The 21,226-nt window shown below is 33.7% G+C and overlaps 1 protein-coding gene across 1 annotated transcript; it reads left to right on the top strand.

The window, feature by feature from the left end:
- The first annotated feature begins 683 nt into the window (after positions 1 to 683).
- LOC123670447 (glycine receptor subunit alpha-1) lies at positions 684 to 20,821 on the top strand. Its single transcript, XM_045603941.1, has 10 exons — positions 684 to 688; positions 2,992 to 3,068; positions 9,699 to 9,798; positions 10,914 to 11,068; positions 15,638 to 15,793; positions 16,321 to 16,461; positions 18,369 to 18,598; positions 19,133 to 19,273; positions 19,620 to 19,802; positions 20,573 to 20,821. The coding sequence occupies exons 1-10, from the start codon at positions 684 to 686 to the stop codon at positions 20,720 to 20,722; spliced, it is 1,338 nt and encodes a 445-aa protein (XP_045459897.1). The 3' UTR covers positions 20,723 to 20,821.
- Positions 20,822 to 21,226: the final 405 nt, after the last annotated feature.

Here is a 21,226-nt window from a genome sequence, read left to right on the forward strand (position 1 = left end):
AGTTATTGTTCTTATAAAATATTTAATGCCCACAATGGTAGCAGACAGCTATGACAGGGCGAACTAGTGCATTTAAAACACGCTACAGTTTAAAACTAATATCTGTAGTAGGAAATCCATGATATTACCGTTCACGAAGATTTTTTAAACTTTTTTTTAAAAGGTCCTCATTTTATTTATTTACTATTACGGATGAAAGAAGAGTGCACGCAGCCGAGATGAGAATGCTAAGATGGATGTATAGAGTGACGAGGAAAGATCGGATTTGAAATGAGTAGATAAGACGGCGTTAATCTGCGTGATAAAACAGGAAATACGAAATATTGCTTCTATTTCCGTTACATATTTGCGTAGCACTGAATTGTATCGTCACTTTTGTATATAGGCTTATGTTATAGGTACGTTCATCGCAGCGATTAATTTTAGTATAACGTTAAAAACTCACTTATTATTGACAATGGAAATATTACGTCGTATGTACAAAAGCATCGAGTCAAGGATTCTTGAAAACATACTGAACTTCTAATAAGCTTAAGATGAAAACCCATCTAAGAAATTACTTTTTATATAGTGAGATTCCATTACAATTTGACCCCACACAAAAAATATGATACCCTTCAATATTTATAGGTATTCGATTTTCAAAAAGACAAAAGACATTTTCACGATAATTGAAATTTAACATGACGTACATTTTATGTTATTGACTGAACGACCTTATATGGCAAATATTGATTATTTGAAGCCCAATCAACGTCAGTAAATAAATGTTCTAAAGACCGATAGCAGTCTCCAACAGGAGTTCAAACAACTTTTATACAAACAAATCTTCATATTAAAGCTTTAAAATAAATGTAGCAAAATAATATTTTTTGATGCATTTAGAATAAATGTCTACACAAAGTTCTTACAAATATTTTCTTTTATGTCTAGTTCTCTCTATGTACTCAAGGTTCACGTGGTTGGTAAAAAAAGGTTATTGATTGTTTCATTATTACTTTTCACTTTGCATGCTTTCAATAATATTTCTACGGTCCTTTTTGTTTTTTTGTACTATATGTTGTAAAATAATGAATTACATAATATAGAACGTGTGCGTGAAGTTATTTTAGTTAATTTAGTTCGTTGATGGAAGATTCAATTCCACAATCCCCTTGAGCGGTATTGTTGTACAAATTGTATTTAACTGTTTCATTATGATTTCAAACAGATGAATATGTTTAAATACAGACGGGAATAATTTTAATATACAGTATTAATTATTTATTACATAAATATAATATAATAGTTATTACAATAAGTCTCACACTCAATGGCTTACAATAGGATGAAAATTTGTGTTAGAAGACTGATGACATCTACAGCGGATACAGGCCTAGACCACGAAATCCATATGGTGCAAACACTTTTTATGAATAGAAATTGAACCAAATTAAATCGGAGTCGATAGCTAACGCAACAGCTACTCACTGAATGGCGACTACTGCGTCATCATCTTCCTGCCCGTATCCCACTTATATAGGATCGGCACAATTTGTTTTCCTCTTCAATTCCTCTCTATTATTCGTCACTTCTGCGCTTACTCCTTTCTTGCTCATATCTTCACTCACACAACACACCCATCGCTTTTTTGGTCTGCCGATCGCTCTTCGTCTTTCGACATTCATCCCTAACATTATTTTACCAACATATCGTTCATCCCTCCTCATCACATGCCCATACTACGCTAACCTATTGCTCCTCATTTTCTCCGTCACGGGTGCTACTTTCAAAGTTCCCCTTATATGACTACTGCGTCAAACAATCGTAATAATGAAATTGAAACAATTCAGCCTGCAACACCCCACTTCTGTTTATAGTCCTCTTTCTCCGTGTAGAAGAAAAAAGAAATTGAAAATCTATATGGCAGTTTGAACACTGTAATTTTAAAACGAAAAATTCAATTCTTCAAAAAAAAATGTGGACACTCTAATAAAAACTCACGCTATGTTGGCGAAATAACAAATTCGTTTGACGTCATACCTTAAGCTGCCAAGTTTGAAGGTAACATTAAAGCTATCATAATATTAAGTCCAAATCTGCTATAGATCTGACTGGATTTGCCTTCACATGTCTTATTATTTTTAGATGTACTTAGACCTAGTTCAGGATTTATCAAACGATCTTTCATTTCGTTATCTTTAGTTTCATGCGTAAGTGCAAAACTATGAGTTTTCTTTTTCATTTTATTTTTCTCATACAACGGTTTCGTCATTCGACTTAAAAGTAAGATGCGATCAAAATACATTTTCATGTTTAAATTTTTGACTCAATAGTAAACAAAATACTTTAGAATATACTAATTTTAACACCGTACTCTTAAATCCACATTTATCATCTTTGAACACAACAGTCTAAAGTTTATTGAATGTGTTTTGTTTTATAAATATATATACTTCTATATGCTAATATTATCGTTATCATATTGCATCAATCAATAAATGTGCCACTGATAGCATTTCAACTACATAAAATAATTGTGTTTGCTCCCAAATAATTGGTCCACCTAGTCAAAGTTCTCAGGTAACACACAACAAACATTTAATCGAATTGAGAACCCCCTCCTTTTTTGGAAGTTGGTTATTAACAATTAGATTGGAGATTAATTCGTAGTTATTCTACTGGGAGCAAGCAAATAAATTTAATTTAAGAATGATTTCAGACGCAGATTTTAATTATTTTCTTAATATGAATTTCAGTTAACTCGACAGTTTATTTCAGTGACTCGATAATATATTCGTAACGGAAAATTTATTTATTTATTTATTTATTTACTCTTTATTGTACACCATAATATGCAAATACAAAATAATAATAATACAGACAACTTAAGAATGTGTAGTACAAGAGGCGGTCTTATGGCTAGTTAGCCATTTCTTCCAGACAACCCGAAAATGTATTTATTTTCCATTACTGTTAAGAGGTATAATTAATTTAAATTTTTATTTTCAGGCTATGCAATGACGTAACGTCGAAGAGAAATCACACGCTGAAACCACGAGTCGTCCTACCCGAAAACTATGTCAAAGGTATTAATCATTGAACGAGCTGGGTGGTACCAACTTAACCATTAACTTATTCTATCTACAATATTAAATAGCGTGAAAGGTCATAAGGTAGAGCTTAGGGATAGCGTTATCTAAGCTTTATTTTCCTTTCGACATGGCTTATAACTGATAATTGTAAAACTAGATAATACGCATAGTTTTTACTAGTTTTAATTTTGATATTTGATAGATCGTACGACACTGATTTTTCACGATTTTTGTTTTTCCTTCTATAATATTGGTCACAACCTGACTTTGGTTAGATCATACACTACTTGATTGTGGGTCTCCCCACCGTGCCTCGGAGAGCACGTTAAGCCATCGGTCCCGGTTGTTATCATGTACACCTGATAGCGATTGTTACTCATAGTAGGGAATATATCCGCCAACCCGCATTGGAGCAGCGTGGTGAATTAAGCTCTGATCCTTCTCCTACACGGGGAAAGTGGCCTATGCCTAGTAGTGGGATATTACAGGCTGAAGCGTGTACACTACTTACTATTGATGTGATGCATAACATAGATTCATTACTTTTAGTTTTGTCTTTTATTAAAAAAGTTAATTAACAAAATTAACAAAATAATTGTGTTTGCTCGCAAACGAAAAAAAAACCGACTTCAATTACATCGAAGAGTAATACAACGTAGATCGACGAAAAAATAGTCAAGTAACTACGCGTTATCAGAGATTACTCAAAAAGTAGTTATCAGATCTCGATAAAATTTATATGTGACCACATGATAAACATCAGCTTTCGAATAAAGTAAAAATTATCAAAATCGATACACCCAGTAAAAAGTTATTGCGGATTTTCAAGAGTTTCCTTCGATTTCTCTGGGATCCTATCATCAGATCCTGGTTTCCTTATACCAAACTAGGGATATCCCCTTTCCAACAAAAAAAGAATTATCAAAATCGGTACAACCAGTAGAAAGTTATGCGGTATAATACAACGTAGGTCGACGAAAAAAGCGTCAAGTAAAAACGCATTATTAGATATAACTCGAAAAGCAGTTGTTAGATCTCAAATAAATTTAAATGGGACCAATTGGCACACACCACCTTTCGATTAAAACAAAATTTGTCGAAATCGGTCTACCTGGTCAAAAGTTCTGATGTAACATACATAAAAAAAAAAAAAATAAAAAAAAAAAAATACAGTCGAATTGAGAAGTCTTTTTGGAAGACTCCTTTTTGGAAGTCGGTTAAAAAAAATAGTGTAACAGACAATTCATAGACTGCGTGAGTGGTACAAGTAAATAATAAATAGTAAATAAAATAAAATGTAGACGAAAAATATTTAAAAGGGTATAAAAGGCGGTCTTAATGCTATTAGGATTATGTACTAGACGATCTTTTGTTAGAACTTTCAAAGTGGACAATGCGCATTGACTATTGTGAAGCTATTGTGTGTTCAAAAACTTTAATCAGTATCGAGTCTATGGCTTTAGTTTTAATCAAGATAATATAATTAAAAAACTTTAATTAGAAAGGTTCTTTATTGTTCAGTTCGGATAAAATAACACGCTACAGCTGGTAAGATGGCAGTTGAAATCATAATCGACAAACGACCTCTGTTACCAAATATAGACTATCGAATCGATTTTTATGAAATATGACGCAAGTCTTTGCAATTTTTCAAATTAAAAAGAAAGTTAGATTACCCGCTCTGTCTTTAGAATATTGCCAAAACTTTATAATTATACCATTTTGTATACAAACGAAAACAATTCGAATTTAAGCCGGATGAAAAATTTTAGGTACCTAAGTAAAAAATTCACGTAAAAATAACTTCATTCTATAATCGATAGTACCTGGGTGACCGAGCTACGCTCGGTATTTTTAGTAAATCGTGAAGGATTAGTAGTAGAAGAGAGAGTTAAAATGATTCGCTGCCGGTTTGGATGAAGTCTTTTTTAACCAACTTCAAAAAAAGGAGGAGGTTACTCAATTCGGCTGAAGGAAACTCAATATATATATATATATATATGTATATCGCACCTTCGGTGCAACAAAGTCACAATTCAGGACACTTTTTTTGTTATGTCTTTTATTAGGACTTTTTGATAATTTAATATAAGATTTTTAAACTATAGCAAAGAAAGTAAACTATTAATTTTATAAAGATTTCAAACCTACCATAAATAATAATCCAGAAATGAGGAAGTGTAAGCGAAAAAAAAATTAAAAGTCCTCTCCTGTAAAATTAAGAAATGAGCTGTTGTGACTTTATTGCACCGAAGTTGCGATATATAGATCACTACATAGTATAAACAAAGTCGCTTTCTCTGTCCCTATGTCCCTATGTATGCTTAAATCTTTAAAACTTCGCAACGGATTTTGATGCGGTTTTTTTAATAGATAGATTGATCTATAATAACACCCATTAAATAGTGGAGATATACTGTTATTTTTGAGGTTTCTATTGTGATGTCGTAAATAATTACAATTTTTCCGCTTACATTGCAAACGCAGCCTGAACCCTACGAGATTTATCAAAATAATGTACTAAGTATTATACACATTGAAAAGTTCTACAGAAAACTCCGCTATGGTATATGTCTATCTGTTATGAATATCTCACAATAACATTTTTTGTCATTTACTTTTTACGACAAATAATGGCTAATTTTCAAACCGATTTTAATCAATACAGCATTAATCCTTATCTAATTAAATACCTCAAATATATTGTTGATTTAATATAGATCTATATGGCCCTTTACAGTATATGATTTAAATAAATATTTTTGAAGATATTATAGATTTGAAAATTGCGGTACGTAGCGTTTGCGGCAGTTCCTGCCGGCTTTTACTCTAAAGTTAACGCGTGCGGGCCACGGGCAGTAATGAATAAATCAAAACTACTGTATCGATTTTAATCATTTTTTTCAGTGAATGACATAGGCTATAATTATATTTTATACCCGTGCGAAGCCGGAGCGGGTTGCTAGTATATATATTAATGTATGTTCGGGGATAACTTCGTCGTTTATGAAAAGATTTTGATAATTCTTTTTTTGGTGGAAAGAAGATATCCCTGGTGTGGTAGCATGATAATGAAACCAGGATCTGATGATGGGATCCTAGAGAAATCGAGGGAAACTCTCGAAAATCCACATAACTTTACATTAACTACATAATACTTAACATACTACTGGGTGTACTGAATTTGATGATTTTTAACTTAATCGAAAGCCGATATTTATCATGTGGTCATATTTCATCGAGATCTGATTACAACTTTTGGAGTAATCTTTGATAATGCGTATTTCTCGACTATTTTTCCGTGTACCTACATTGTATTACCTGTCGATGTAATTGAAGTCAATTTTTTTTTTCGTTTGCCTGCAAACACAATTACTAATATGAATTAACACAAAATAAAAATAAAAAATAACGATAAATTAAAATTTGATATAAAATACACAATTACAAGATTGAGAGTAATTGCTTCTCAAAACTGATAGGCGCTCCAACAAATCGTGTTTTTTTTTTGAAAATCATATTTACGAATTACATATTTATAAAATATGAATAATATTTATTTTACCGACAATAATAAAAACTATAAATAAAAATAAAAAATCAAAAATAAAAAATAATTAAAAAATAATAATGATAAAATATGAATAATATTTTTCGATTTTACTGTCATAATAATAAAAAATAAAAACTGCCTATTTAAATAAAAAATAACGAGTGCAATTAGAAAAAAAAAAGAAAAAATAATTGATCAGGGACATGGGGATTTGAACCATGCTCTTCTCGGTTGATCCCGACCGGCCGATTTCCCACCAAGCTATTGCAACTAACTTGACAGAGGCGAAATTTACCTTCGTATTCTAACGATATTTTTTTTAATCCCTAAAAACAGGGATAAAACGACATTTTCTGAAAATGAATCCTAGCTAGATAGGTTTATCTCCCCCGAAACCCCCTATATACTAAATTTTATGAAAATCGTTGGAGCCGTTTCCGAGATTCAAATTATATATATACATATATATATACAAGAATTGCTCGTTTAATAGTATAATAAGATAAGATAGCACTCAAACGTCATTTCATTGAGCGTGATTTCCAGAAATGAAAGTATTAAAAACTAGCTGACCCGGCGAACTTCGTATCGCCTAACACAAACTTTATCGTAAGGTATTAAAGTTCAAATTGACTTTTAAGTATTATCACAAATCTTTTGTATGGGAGTATAGAAAAGTGTTGTTTTTAGAATTTTTCAGGAAATTTATTTATTTTTTTTTTTAGAATTTTTCTCTCCGTAAGAACCATCCTCGTACTTCAAGGAATATTTTAAAAAAAGAATTAGCGAAATCGGTCCAACCGTTCTCGAGTTTTGCGCTTAGCAACACATTCAGCGACTCATTTTTATATTATAGATTTCTAAGTTCTTATTTTCACACAAAAATAAAATGAGTTTTTGAGTCCATTTTAAAATTTAAGTAACACTAGCTGTGCCGCGACTTAGTCCGCGTGGAATTTAACAAAAAAGTTATTATTCAGTTCTCAGAGTTATCTAATATGTTTATAAAATTCTCATGTCGCGGTGTTTGTAATTAAAATCCTCCGAAACGGCTTGACCGATTCTCGTGAAATTTTGTATGCATATCGGGTAGGTCTGAGAATCGAACAACATCTATTTTTCATACCCCTAAGGTATAAGGGAGGGAGGGTTAAGAGGGTTAGTAAAATATTATGACATTTTGTGTGCATATCGGGTAGATCTGAGAATCGGCCAACATCCATTTTTCATTCCCCTAAGTTATAAGGGTGGGGGGGGGGAGATTGAGAATGTTAATAAAATATATGGCATAACAACGTTTGCGGGGTCAGCTAGTAAAATATATAAATTTCCTAAATAAAAGTAGCCTAAGTTACTTCTTAACACATCAGCTATTTACAAGTGAAAGTCCCGTCAAAATCGACCCAGCTGTTTCAGAGATTAACCGGAACAAACAGTCACACAGATAGATAAAAATTTTAAAAACGTCATTTTGGTATATGTACCGTGTATACATCCATATGCACGATTACATATATTTAGTAAAAAAATGGTTATTTTAATATTACAAACAAACACTCCAATTTTATTTATTTCTTTATATTATGAAGTGATAGGCACGTCAGTTCGTGATGTTTCTGTCCACTGTAACAAGTTTTTGTGCAATTTTTAGTAAAACACAATGCCATAATAATATCTATTAGAACCGTTCAGAACACTGACTTCCCAAAAAAAAAAATCAAGACTACAGCCTTTGTAATAATTACAAAGGAACGTTATGCTTTTTTAACTAAAATACCACAAAATTTGCATAAAATATTCTAAATTTTTTAATTATCAAATGGACAAAATCACGTATGACGTATTAGTGGAATGTTACAGGCTCTACCATGATCATGATCGTTAGATGTTTTTTTCAATGATTTTTTTTAATGTTTGGGTAACCGTAAAAAAATCTCACTTTCATATCGATACATTAGAATTTTGTAAAAAAATATATAAATAAATATATACGAGTGCCTTTAAGCTTACTTCAAAGTCGTGTTAAGAAACGGTAATAATAAATTTACGATGCAGTTACTACAACAGTTTACGCTCCCCATAAAATATTATGTTTAAAAACAAAGTAAAAAGCGCTAAAATTACTTAGCATGTATATTAACATATAACTAGCGGTCGCCTAGTGGTCGAAATTCGATCATAATTAATTTAAATTATAAGTTGGAACATTATTAAGGGTTCTGTTATCAAAGACTATACTTCTAAAATAATAAACAAAAGAGTGCGTATATGTGATGTTTCTTTTTTTATTATTGATTTAATGTATTTTTTATGCTTGTTAAAAAAATATTAGCATTCTGCACTCCATCTCTATATAAATTATATGTGTGCGAAATTTTACACTCCTCTGTCAGCGCATTTTTTCGTAAAAAGGGGTACAAAGTTTTTGCTTCACTTTTATATAGATAATTTCTATTTGTCCAGAGTGATTAAATACTACCTAATCAGTAGTGTGCTAACAATATACATAGATAATAATATATAAATTGTGTTTTAGTACAAAACTAAAATACAGTTGATATATTATTTTTAAAAGTGTAACTGCGCAGTTTCTTGCCGATTCTTCCCTGTACATTCTAAATTCCGAATTTTAATTTGTAAAATGACCATCAGAAAGTGCTTTAAAGCATATTTGAATTGAGTTCTTTTTATGTTTTTTTACCTTCATATTGAATTAATATTTTATAAGAGTTAATATAGCAATTTATTATATTCTTTATTGCACTAAAAAATGTTGGTAAGGATGAAGTTGTCTCTTTAAAAGATCTCTACCAGTCTGACCATGGTGGTGAGCAATGATTTATAATTTATTTTTTTATTAATTTAAAAATAATAAAAATAATATAAATTATTAAATTAACTGTTAATTTTAAATATTAAAAAAAAACATGGGACAATTTGCAATGTCAATATTTTATTATGATTACGACTGTTTCAAACAATCGATCTCTAGACTTAAAATGGCTATAGAAATTTTAATGAAACAAATTCAATACTTTGTAACATTTTAGTAATGAAAAATGTTATTTCAGAAATGCGACCACCTTCACGAAAAGGTCAACCCGTCGTCGTCGAGTTCAGCATTTACGTGGTGGACGTAAACTCTATTAACGTCGAAGATATGGATTTCAGGTATTCGAAAAATTATTGATGTAATTCGATATTTTTAGAATGTTAATGGAAATATCCATAGATCGAGCAATTTGGCATTGTACCTGTCGTTCATTGACCTGAGTCCATAAGATAAGCCCTTGTAAGTCATCAAATAAGCCACAATTTTCTTTCTTTGAAGGGAGGAAAGATAAGAACGACAGCACAAAAGACGGTGAAAAAGAATTCAAAGAAAGGGAATATATTGGCTTTTATCTCTTTCCCTCACCATACAAAATATAATACTGTAATATTAAATGCCTGTATGATTGACATCCCCTATTTATCCAGCTATATCAAAATTAGAAGTCAGGTTGTACTTTATAACAGAAACCCTTAAAACCTAATACAACCTATACCACCTAAATCCTTTAAAAGTTCTTCTGAACCGTAAAAACTTTTTACTGTTCTAAAATTTAATAAGATAAATTTTAAGGCTGAGGAGAACTTGACTCGACATATATGGGCTTTGTTGAGATAAAGCTTTATAGTTTAGGTATTAGAGTGTTTTGTTGAACAGATATTTTATAAACAAAACACTAACATATACATATATACATACACACAAACATAAATAGTGTAAGCGTGAAGAAAATCTCTTTGATAATATACCATGAAAACATCGTCTGTAATTATAAACTTCCGTAATTAGTTGTTATTGATTTGTTAAATAATACGCGCTCAATAACGCTCATTACGCGCGTATTAAACGCATAAACTAATTAATTACTAATTAATTAATTATTAGAGATATTTTATATAATTAATTGTGTTAATAATATTTTAATATATTACATATCGCATATGCGTTTACGACAACGGGTATAAAAAGTAAACGAAGTTAAAGGTTAAGAATATGGAAGATGGAATTTTCTCCATTTATGAGTAAATTTTGTTAATAAGTGCAACAAAATTACCAAGCGTAACTTTGTACAGACTTATCTGTATCTCACAGCCTGGTCTAAAAAAACCGTAATAATAGTGTTAAATTTACAATTATTCACAATGTTACCGTTTCTGTAACATTTCGAAACACAAAAATGTAAATATGGTATATCGAAAGAAACAAACTTATATTTATATATATTTAATTGCAGAGTGGATATGTTTATAAGACAAACTTGGCGAGAGAGTAGACTACAGCTGCCAGAAGATATATTCGAAGAAGGCGATGACCACGTGACGTTGCCTCCGGAGTTCTTCGACAATCTCTGGCATCCTGATCCGTACTTCCTTAATTCTAAAGTAACAGGTAAAAAACGTTAAAAAACTATAAACTTTAATAACAATATTGATTTTCAGATTAACTGAATTAAATATGGGAATCTTGTAAATGATTCTTTTAAAAAGCTCGATATTTCATTTAATACAATTACATAAAATTTTAATCAATATAAATATTATTTATATATAATAAATCGAGCGCACGCAAGCCTGCGACTTGGGACACCGAAGATCCACGGGCACCATTGTTGCGCCATTATTCGGAGTGTATCCCGGACTTCGAAGAGGATGAGATTGGTGCAGCGCTCGGGCAGCTTAAAAACGGGAGGGCCCCGGGGGATGACGGAGTTACCACTGAACTCCTTAAAGCCGCAGGGCGACCTGTCCTGAAAGCCTTGGCAAGACTATTTAACGCCGTCATCCACCGAGGTACCACGCCGGAGGCGTGGTCCAGGAGTGTGGTGGTGCTGTTCTTTAAGAGAGGCGATAAGTCTCTGTTAAAGAATTACAGACCGATCTCACTTCTGAGCCACGTCTATAAGCTGTTTTCGAGGGTTGTTACGAATCGTCTCGCCAGAAGACTCGACGAATTCCAACCACCAGAGCAGGCTGGGTTTCGAAATGGCTACAGCACCGTGGACCACATCCATACTGTTCGGCAGATTATCCAAAAGACGGAAGAATATAATCAACCGCTGTGTATGGCATTTGTGGACTACGAGAAAGCCTTCGACTCCGTCGAGACCTGGGCTGTCCTGGACTCTCTGCAGAGATGTCATATCGACTGGCGATATATCGAGGTACTAAAATCTATGTACGACGCGGCGACGATGACCGTTCATGTCAATGACCAAAGAACAAGACCTATTTCCCTCCGGCGCGGGGTAAGACAGGGGGATGTAATATCACCGAAACTGTTTACCACTGCGCTAGAGGATGTTTTTAAGACCTTGGATTGGGAGGAACGGGGCATCAACGTCAACGGTGAATTCATCTCTCACCTTCGTTTCGCCGACGATATTGTCATCTTTGCGGAGACGCTGGATGAGTTAGGCCAAATTCTGGCCGGCCTAAACGAGTCCTCCCGACGTGTCGGTCTCTGTATGAACTTGGATAAGACGAAAGTTATGTTTAACAACCAAGTCATACCGATACCGGTATCGGTCGATGGTACCCTTCTCGAAGTTGTTCAGGATTATATTTACCTAGGCCATACTATCCAACTAGGCCGCAACAACTTCGAGAAGGAGGCCGATAGGAGGATTCGATTGGGCTGGGCGGCGTTTGGCAGACTCCGTCGAGTCTTCACTTCGAAGATTCCGCAATGCTTGAAGACAAAAGTTTTCGAGCAATGCGTCCTGCCTGTGTTAACATACGGAGCCGAGACGTGGACACTGACCAAGGGACTGGTCCACAAGTTTAAAGTCGCTCAACGTGCAATGGAACGGGCTATGCTTGGGGTCTCTCTCAAAGACAGGATTAGAAATGAGACTATCCGCGAGAGAACGAAAGTAACCGACATAGCCCACAGAATTAGCAAGTTGAAGTGGCAGTGGGCTGGTCATCTGTGTCGCAGGACCGATGGCCGTTGGAGTAGACGGGTCCTAGAGTGGAGACCGCGTCTTGGCAAACGCAGTGTGGGACGTCCTCCGGCCCGTTGGACCGACGATCTACGTAAGATTGCCGGTGTAGGCTGGATGAGGATTGCGGAAGACCGGGATGTGTGGCGCGAACTTGGGGAGGCCTATGTCCAGCAGTGGACTGCGATAGGCTGAAGTGAGTGAGTGAGTGAGTGACATAAAATTTGACACAATATGGTTTTTAAGATTAACTGATGGTCTTGTCTTAATCCAAATAATGAAATTAAAGTAAATTTTTAATCGAATAGTGTATAAATTAATACTTTGATTATATTCTGTGTAACTAACATACATATAGACGATGTTAAACGACTGAAATAATTTGTACTTTATTTCGCAAGTCGGTAATATTAAAACAACCGATTGTAATTATTATGGATTGTGGAAGTTTGAAGATTTAACTATAAGTAGCGTGAAAAAAAAATTTGAAAGACAAACTGAACAAATTCTAAACCACAAGACATTCAGCGGGTTAAGTGCTTTGTTGGTCTTATTACATTTCATAGATTACTTTCGAATCGTTATTTTTTTTTTATTTAAATAAATATTTCAAACCATTTGCCTACACGAATGTAATGTTATAAATAGTAACTAAAATGGTCAAGAAAAAAAATATTGAAGATTAGATTTTTAAAACTGAAAATTATCTACATCAGTATAATTGGATCAAGATATTTCTTAGAGATAAATGACATTTCAGAAGATCTCAAGAGCATTACCATTTATTTGATATAAATTAACTGGTAAATGTTTTCAATATTCGAGTTGTTTTTAGAACGTCGCAATAAAATGTAATTATTCTGAGAAAATTATTTAAATTTAAGTATCGAAAACGTTTCCTTTGTCTATTAATATTAACAAAAATTCCAACTGATAAATTTCTTTAAAGTACCAATAGTAATTATTTTTATTTCAGAAGAATAATATTATAATTATCTCATTGTTAAATAATTTAATTTTTAATTAATACTAAAACGTATTTTTACCATAGCTCTTGTTGTACATATTCTTATATAAAAGTAAAAATACATGAATTATCTATCATTTACTTAATTTTATCTTTACGTTTTATATCATTGAGCAATTAGTTGTTTGTTCGATTGAGCAGTTTGACGATTGTTCGATTCACTCTCGGAATAGATATTTGGTTTTATACAAATATTGATTTCCGGTCTGGTTTTCTGTCCTTGTGGACCTCTCTAGTCTGCCTAAGAGAGCACGTTAAACCGTCAGTCCCGCTTGTTATCACATACACCTGATAGCTATCGTTACTAATAAAGTAAGGAAGTAAGGAATATATCCGCCAACACGCAAATGGAGCAGCGTGGTGGATCCCTTTCTCCTACATGTGACATGCACAGTGAGCATAAGTATCTCTATACTTATGCTCACTGTGCCCAGCAGTGGGATATTACAGGCTGAATCATAATCGATCATAATATATATAGGTACTTAGCCCGAAACTTAGAACTACTGCTGATAAATTTTCTAATTTAAGATTTGAGTGCTTTGATTCGAATAATATGAATTCCAGTCATTTTAAAGTCAAAACAAAGGTGGCTTGTTTGGTTACATTCAACACAATTTTATTATGTTTAAGATCGAATTTTGCTGTTGATTTGTTTGTATTATTTCAACATTTAGATTGTTGAAAGCTTGCTTCAACACTAGTCCATACTTTAAATTGATTCTAAGATATATACATAAAAACTAAAAGAAGTTTTTCGTAACTAATATTTGAAAAAAATATTAAACAATTGAGAGAAATACAAAAAAAAACTATTAGAAATTTCTTTTATATACGCCTAATATTAAAAAAAATATATAATAACTGTGTTATAATTCGTTCAACTAAGCTGAGTATTAAGATGTTTGTAGGGTGTTGAGTGTAATCACAGGGGTTTATCAGAGGCAATAATTTCAGCAAATTTTTATTTTAGGAGGAGCTTGCCACTTTTGTCATCAGTCAGCTGGTACGATATTTGCTCCTTTCACTTTTTTGTGATATCACATTTTTGAAGGTGCACTTGTTGATATTTTCACCTTCACTGGCTTTTATTTTTATAACATGTTCAACAAAATTTCTATGTCTATCAAATTTCACATTCACTATGTCCCTCCCATTGGTATTCGAAAAGTGTTTATTATCAAGAAATATATTTCATTAATCTTTAGTCCACTTACTTTTGTTACAATACACTCAGCTTGGATGAACAATTTTTCACGTCAAGATGAAAATTGGATTGCATTTACATGAGCACTTAATTATTTTTAGTGCATATTTTTTAAGTTACCTTAAATCAAGATTTATTTTCACCAACATGTCGAGTTTTTTTTAATACACGACAAGACCGGAAAACAAGCGTCCGGCCCACCTGATGGTAAGCGGTTACCGTAGTCTATAGATGCTTGCAACACCAGAATTATTGCAAGCGCGTTGCCGACCATAACCCTGACCCTCCCCAGGAGCTCTGGTCACCTTACTCACCACAGAAATACAACACTGCTTGAAAGCAGTGTTAATTAGCTGTGATCTTCTGTAAGGTACTGCTTTGAAATACACAGGTCGAAGACGGGCAGCGACGACTTCGGTGCGACAAAGCCAGCCCTGCGCTCACCAACCCGCCTGCCTATCGTGGTGACTATGGGCAAAACACATGATTTCACACCATTTTTGGCGCGAACTTGTGGAGGCTTATGTCCAGCAGTGGACTGTATAAGGCAAAGTGATAATGATTCTGTAAGGTCAAGGCACTTCCCCTACTACTCGAGATTTGAGACTGTCTTGCTGTGCCCACCTTAATAAAATTGATGTTATTGTTAAATATTCAGGTTAAGTATATTAGGTATTCAATCAGCTGAAATTAATTTGGATAAAATTAAAATTCTAATTAAAAAAGCTACTTCTAAATTGATTTTGGTTTATAATAACCTATAATTTTGTTATACGTTTTCAGAAATAGCAGAGTTGACGCACAAATTTTCGTCAGTAACGTTATACAGAAATCAGACGGTCCGGTACGCGGCCAGAATGCACGCAATCATTGCCTGCCAGATGGAATTTCAACTCTACCCCATGGACATACAGTCTTGCCCTATTTACATCGAGAGCTGTTAGTATTTCGTTTAACCAATTAAGTAAAGTCGTGGAATCCACTTAATAGTTTTGTGTCACGTGTGTTTTGTAAATACGGACTGTTTTTTTAAGGATTGAAAATTATTTAATAAAAAATATTTATTTAAAATTTGTTTTAAGGATTGAAAATTCTGGGAAATCGTTGTTTATGGCATTTATAGTTTTAGTTTTTAATGAATTTATTTCAGGCACACGTTTATTTAGACGTTTTATGGTACAATGGTAATAACATATCCAAATAATCATTTATCTTATTTTGTTCTGCTTAAATTCTTAAGTTTTTCACTACGAATGGCTTAAAATAATTTACCAACTAATGAAAGCAATAATAATTTTACCTGTTTTGCTACTGACCAAGTCAATTTTGCTAGAAAAGAAAATAAATATTCGAGTCCGGTGTGACGCCGTACTTAAAATACACATTAAATTTACACTTTTGATGGAAAGTTTAATCTTTCTAAAAAGATTAATAACTAAAAAATAACATAAAAATGTATCCCACAGTCTCATATAGCAATCAAAAAGTGAGATTTAAATGGAGCGACGCCGGTGTCACTATCAATCCTGAACTGAAATTGCTGCAATATCACATTGGCGAGCCATTGCGTTTGGAAGAGACTAATGGCTACATGATCGATAAGGATGGTTAGTGATGTTTTTCTATTTAAAATGTATATATTTTTTAAATAACGCGATATTACTTTTGGAAATTATTAGTTTATGTGTTGTCTTATTATTATTTTCGAGTTATAAAATTTCTTTCCCGAATATCACCATCATCATAATCATCATTTCAGCCTATTACAGTCCACTGCTGGACATAAGGCTCCACAAACTCGCGTAAAAAATGGCGTGAACTCATGTGTTTTGGCTGACTTTGACACACCGAAGACGTTGTTGCCCGTCTTCAGCCTGTATTTCAAAGCCAGCTGTTGGGTGGTAATCCCGCCATCGGTCGGCTTTTTAAGTTCCAAGGTGGTCGTGGAACTGTGTTATCCCTTAGTCGCCCATTACGACACCCACACGAAGAGAGGGGGTGGTTATATTCTTACTGCCGTAGCCACACAGCATCCCGAATATAAATAAATAAAATTAAAATATGTTATAAAAATTCAATTGTGATTGCAAAAAAAAATACTAATGTACGTTATCAAACAAAAAGAAATTAAAATAATGTTCCAAGTTAATACATTAGAACAACTAACACGTGGTTCAATAAGTCCCGAGACTAAATACTAAAAAAAGGTCTTTAACATACACAAAACACATAGTCTCCTCCAAGAGCGATACAGTCCCTCCAACGCTTTTCTAACTTTTCTATCCCATGTGTGTAGAACGATTTGTCTTTGGCTTCAAAATAAGCCTCCGTTGCTGCGATAACTTCACTATTTGAGTCAAATTTCTTACCCTGAAACATTTTTTTGAGGTCTGCAAACAGCCAGTAATCGCTGGGGGCCAAGTCTGACGAATAAGGGGGATGACGAAGCAATTCGAAGCCCAATTCGTTAATTTTGGCCATCGTTCTCACGAACTTGTGACAAGGCGCGTTGTCCTGGTAAAACACCACTTTCTTTTTGTTCATGTGAGGCCGTTTATCCGCAATTTCGTACTTCAATCGCTCCAATAAGCACATGTAATAGTCACTATTTATATTTTGCCCCTTTTCAAGGTAGTCGATGAAAAGTATTCCATGCGCATCCCAAAATATAGACGCCATAATCTTACCGGCCGATTTCTGAGTCTTTGGACGCTTCGGGCGGCTTTCACCAGCCGTTCTCCACTCCGCTGCCTGCTGATTGGATTCCGGAGTGAAATGGTATATCCAGGTTTCATCCATTGTTACATACCGACGTAAAAAATCCTTTTTATTATGATTCATCAGCGCCAAACATCGCTCTGAATCATTGATACGTTGTTCCTTTTGATTAGTTGTAAGCAAACGCGGCACCCACTTAGAAAAAAGCTTTTTCATGGCCAATTTTTTATGTAAAATAGTGAAAACACTACCAGCTGAAATCTTCACTATCTCGGCTATCTCTCGCACTTTTACCTTCCGATCTTCCAATATGATTTTGAGGACTTGGTTAATATTTTGTTGAGTCACTGCTTCATTTGGACGACCTGAGCGTTCCCCATCATTGGTGTCCATGCGACCGCGTTTGAAGTCGGCATACCACCACAAATGGTTGGTTTAGAGGGAGCTGAACCTGCATAACATTTTATAAGCCATTGCTGTGCTTCAACGGTATTTTTTCCCATTAAAAAACAATGTTTTATCAACACGCGAAACTCGTTTTTTTCCATTGTATCGAAATTACAACCGTAGCGTCACTTAAATGTTTCAAAATCAATAATTTTATTGTTCCATTTTTACAAATTTGACACATATTCTTGTATTAATAGCCAGTACTTTTTAAAAATCAAAAGAGTTTTTAATATATGCGCCATTTCCAGGTTAGTCTCGGGACTTATTGAACGATCTAGTATACTTTTACTACCCAATCATATTGTGATAGGTTTAATAGGCTTAAAAACGTACGTTCTAATTTCAGGAAACTACTCCAGACTGGTGGTGTACTTCAGATTCGAGCGACAAATCGGTCATCACCTCATCCAGACCTTTGCTCCATCTTCTCTTGTGGTCATGTTGTCCTGGTTTAGTTTTTGGCTGGATTTGGACGCTATTCCTGGCCGAGTCACGTTGCTGGTTACTTGTATGCTAACGCTTGTGACCATGTTCACAGGACTCAGAGCTGACATACCACCAGTAGCTTATGTTAAGGTAAACACGGTTTTATAAGTTTTAATTAAATTTAATATTTTTATGGACCCTTCATATTTTATTATTGTCACTAATTTTAATTCACGTCTAACATAATTACTCAATTTCTTACATCAATTAACATGTTTGTCAACTACTACTAGTTGACCCGGTAAACTTTGAATCACTATATTTGTTTTTTTATTAATAGGTTGACTTTTTTAGTACAACATACATACAAACTTTGTCTCGACAAAAACGAATACAACAAATAACTAAAATATATATAACTAATATAGCCACAAATCAAAGCAATTACAAAGTATAATGTTATCCTTCAATGGTTTAACTGATTTAAACTATAAATCTATCATATTATAACAATTTACCAATTTGAAAACTTACAATCATTATATTTTGTTATGCTATACAAAAAGTTAAATTTTAACATGATAAGAATTTATATAAAAGCGTTCAACGTTAATACGAAACGAAAATAATGACAGCTTAATGTTTCCTAAAACAACAGATTGCTCGAGTGATCAAATGTTTTAGGCTCTCGATCTTTGGATGGCTGGTTGTATGATGTTTGTATTCGCCGCCCTTGGAGAGTTTGTAGTTGTTAAAGTACTGGACAAACAGTACCAGATGAACAAGTCTAAAGCTCAAGAATCAATGCCGAGAATAATACCAGTGGTAATGTTATAGAAGATATCTAACTGTAATTGTATCTTTTTTTCCACTTCTGTTTACTTCAAGTATCAATTCAATATGCCAATCAATTATTATGGAATTTAAATTAAATTTTGACTAACAGATAATCTTGTAAATTTGATTTATTTTGTATGTCTCAGTACTTAATCTATATATCTCGTCTTCACCAGAAAAAAGCAGATTGATGAGATGTGTATTTTATTTCTGACTACTAATATATTATCAAAGGAATTTAAAAAACTACATTTCATCTAGACAAAATGATGGAATCAATAAAGTATTGCAATGAATTAAATGTTTTACATTTGAAAAATTACATTGCAATCAGCGTTTCAATGGTGAGAAAGGTTCCTGTGGTACTGTCGCCGCATGGGAGGGCAGTGGCGTGAGGTGTAGGAAGGTGGATCTGACTTCTCCCGCGTCCCCTCCTGCGTCGACACCCGCGGTGCATGCTACCCCGGGCGCCCCCACGCATCTAGTTAGCGTTGAACGGAGGCAAAGCATATTACAGGTAAGACGAAATTGTCTATAAATTGTTATTTAATAACTTCCTAGATCATAGTAAAGTGAATTGTAGGTATAAAGTAAATATTCTTGTTTGCAAACAATATTTCTATATATACTAAAACTATATAACTCCTTCTATTTAATACAATACACAGTACCACAGTATAATTTTATCATAGATGGAACTTTTATTTCATTAGCCATCTATAAATGACAATAACTGCAATTCAACTAAATTAATAGTCAGATAAAATGTTTGTTAAATTTTGACTTTTACTATAATTATCGACGTATCTACCGGCTCGTCACACACGTGACAGGCAAGAGTGGCCTCCCTACCCGCAAGCTGATGCAGGTGCTTACCGAAGCAACCATGTCCGGTATATCCTGTATCAGTCTAAAGAGCAGCATCCTGTACCACCTTTTGATCCAGCGATGAAGATGAGGACATATGACATCCACCTTCGCTATGCCTGCCGCTGGCGACCCCAGATCCTCCATCCACCAATCGAGTAGGGCTCTCTGAACCTGAACCTGAACCTACGTATTCGGTCCACTCTCAGAACTTGTCTAGATCTCGGAGGCTCTACCGGTACCAGTACACTTCCGCAAGCACCTGCATCTGGAGTTACCAGGGCGGATTGCTCACGAGAAGTCTCACCGCCGTCCATGACACCGTACGGTACCCTCGTATGTTATTTCGTAAGCCACATACATAGTCCATTAAGTTTCGTTCAATATTGTAATAATTTTTCTATACTGTCTGTGTTCCAGGTTGCTTGGTTAGACGCTGATACGGGACAAGAAAGAGTGCTATGGCGTGAAATTGACAAGCTGTCTAGGGTTGTGTTCCCAGCATTATTCCTCCTCTTCGTCACGATGTACTGGCCAGTCCTATTGCTGAAGACCAAGACTTCTTCATAACATTACGTCCCAGATTATAAGGGAGTCAGATGGTGGCATGATTAAAACATTTTCGTTGTGTTTTAGATAGAAATAAGAAAATTACGTGATAACTAAGAATTACAAGTAATTTTTAGATTATTTTAGAATTAGAGTACTCGTAAATTTATCATTTTTAGTTTTAAATTTAATTTCATAGTAGTACAAATATAAAAAAATATATGTTCGTAAACGATTTATAATAAAGTTTTAAACGATTCGAATTCCGTTTTGCAGTAGAAAATAATGTACAAAAAAATATATATATCATAATATATATATATATAGGTATCGTAAATTTATTTAATTTTTTATATTTATTTGGTACTAAGACCAAAACACGTTGAAATCTATAGATCATGAAATGCTTCTAAGTAATAATTTCCCTTTATTCTTTAATTAATAAACAAATAATAACATTATCAATTCTCAAGAAATAATCAAATATTCCATCCATGAATTTAAATTTAATATAACTAAGGTTAT

This window comes from Melitaea cinxia, chromosome 4, assembly GCF_905220565.1.
Source record: "Melitaea cinxia chromosome 4, ilMelCinx1.1, whole genome shotgun sequence".
Classification (NCBI taxonomy): Eukaryota; Metazoa; Arthropoda; class Insecta; order Lepidoptera; family Nymphalidae; genus Melitaea; species Melitaea cinxia.

Coding starts and splice junctions, on each gene's coding strand:
- LOC123670447 (XM_045603941.1), top strand. Junction 3,069..9,698: donor ACCCGAAAACTATGTCAAAG/GTATTAATCATT, acceptor ATGTTATTTCAG/AAATGCGACCACCTTCACGA. Junction 15,794..16,320: donor CCCTATTTACATCGAGAGCT/GTTAGTATTTCG, acceptor TGTATCCCACAG/TCTCATATAGCAATCAAAAA.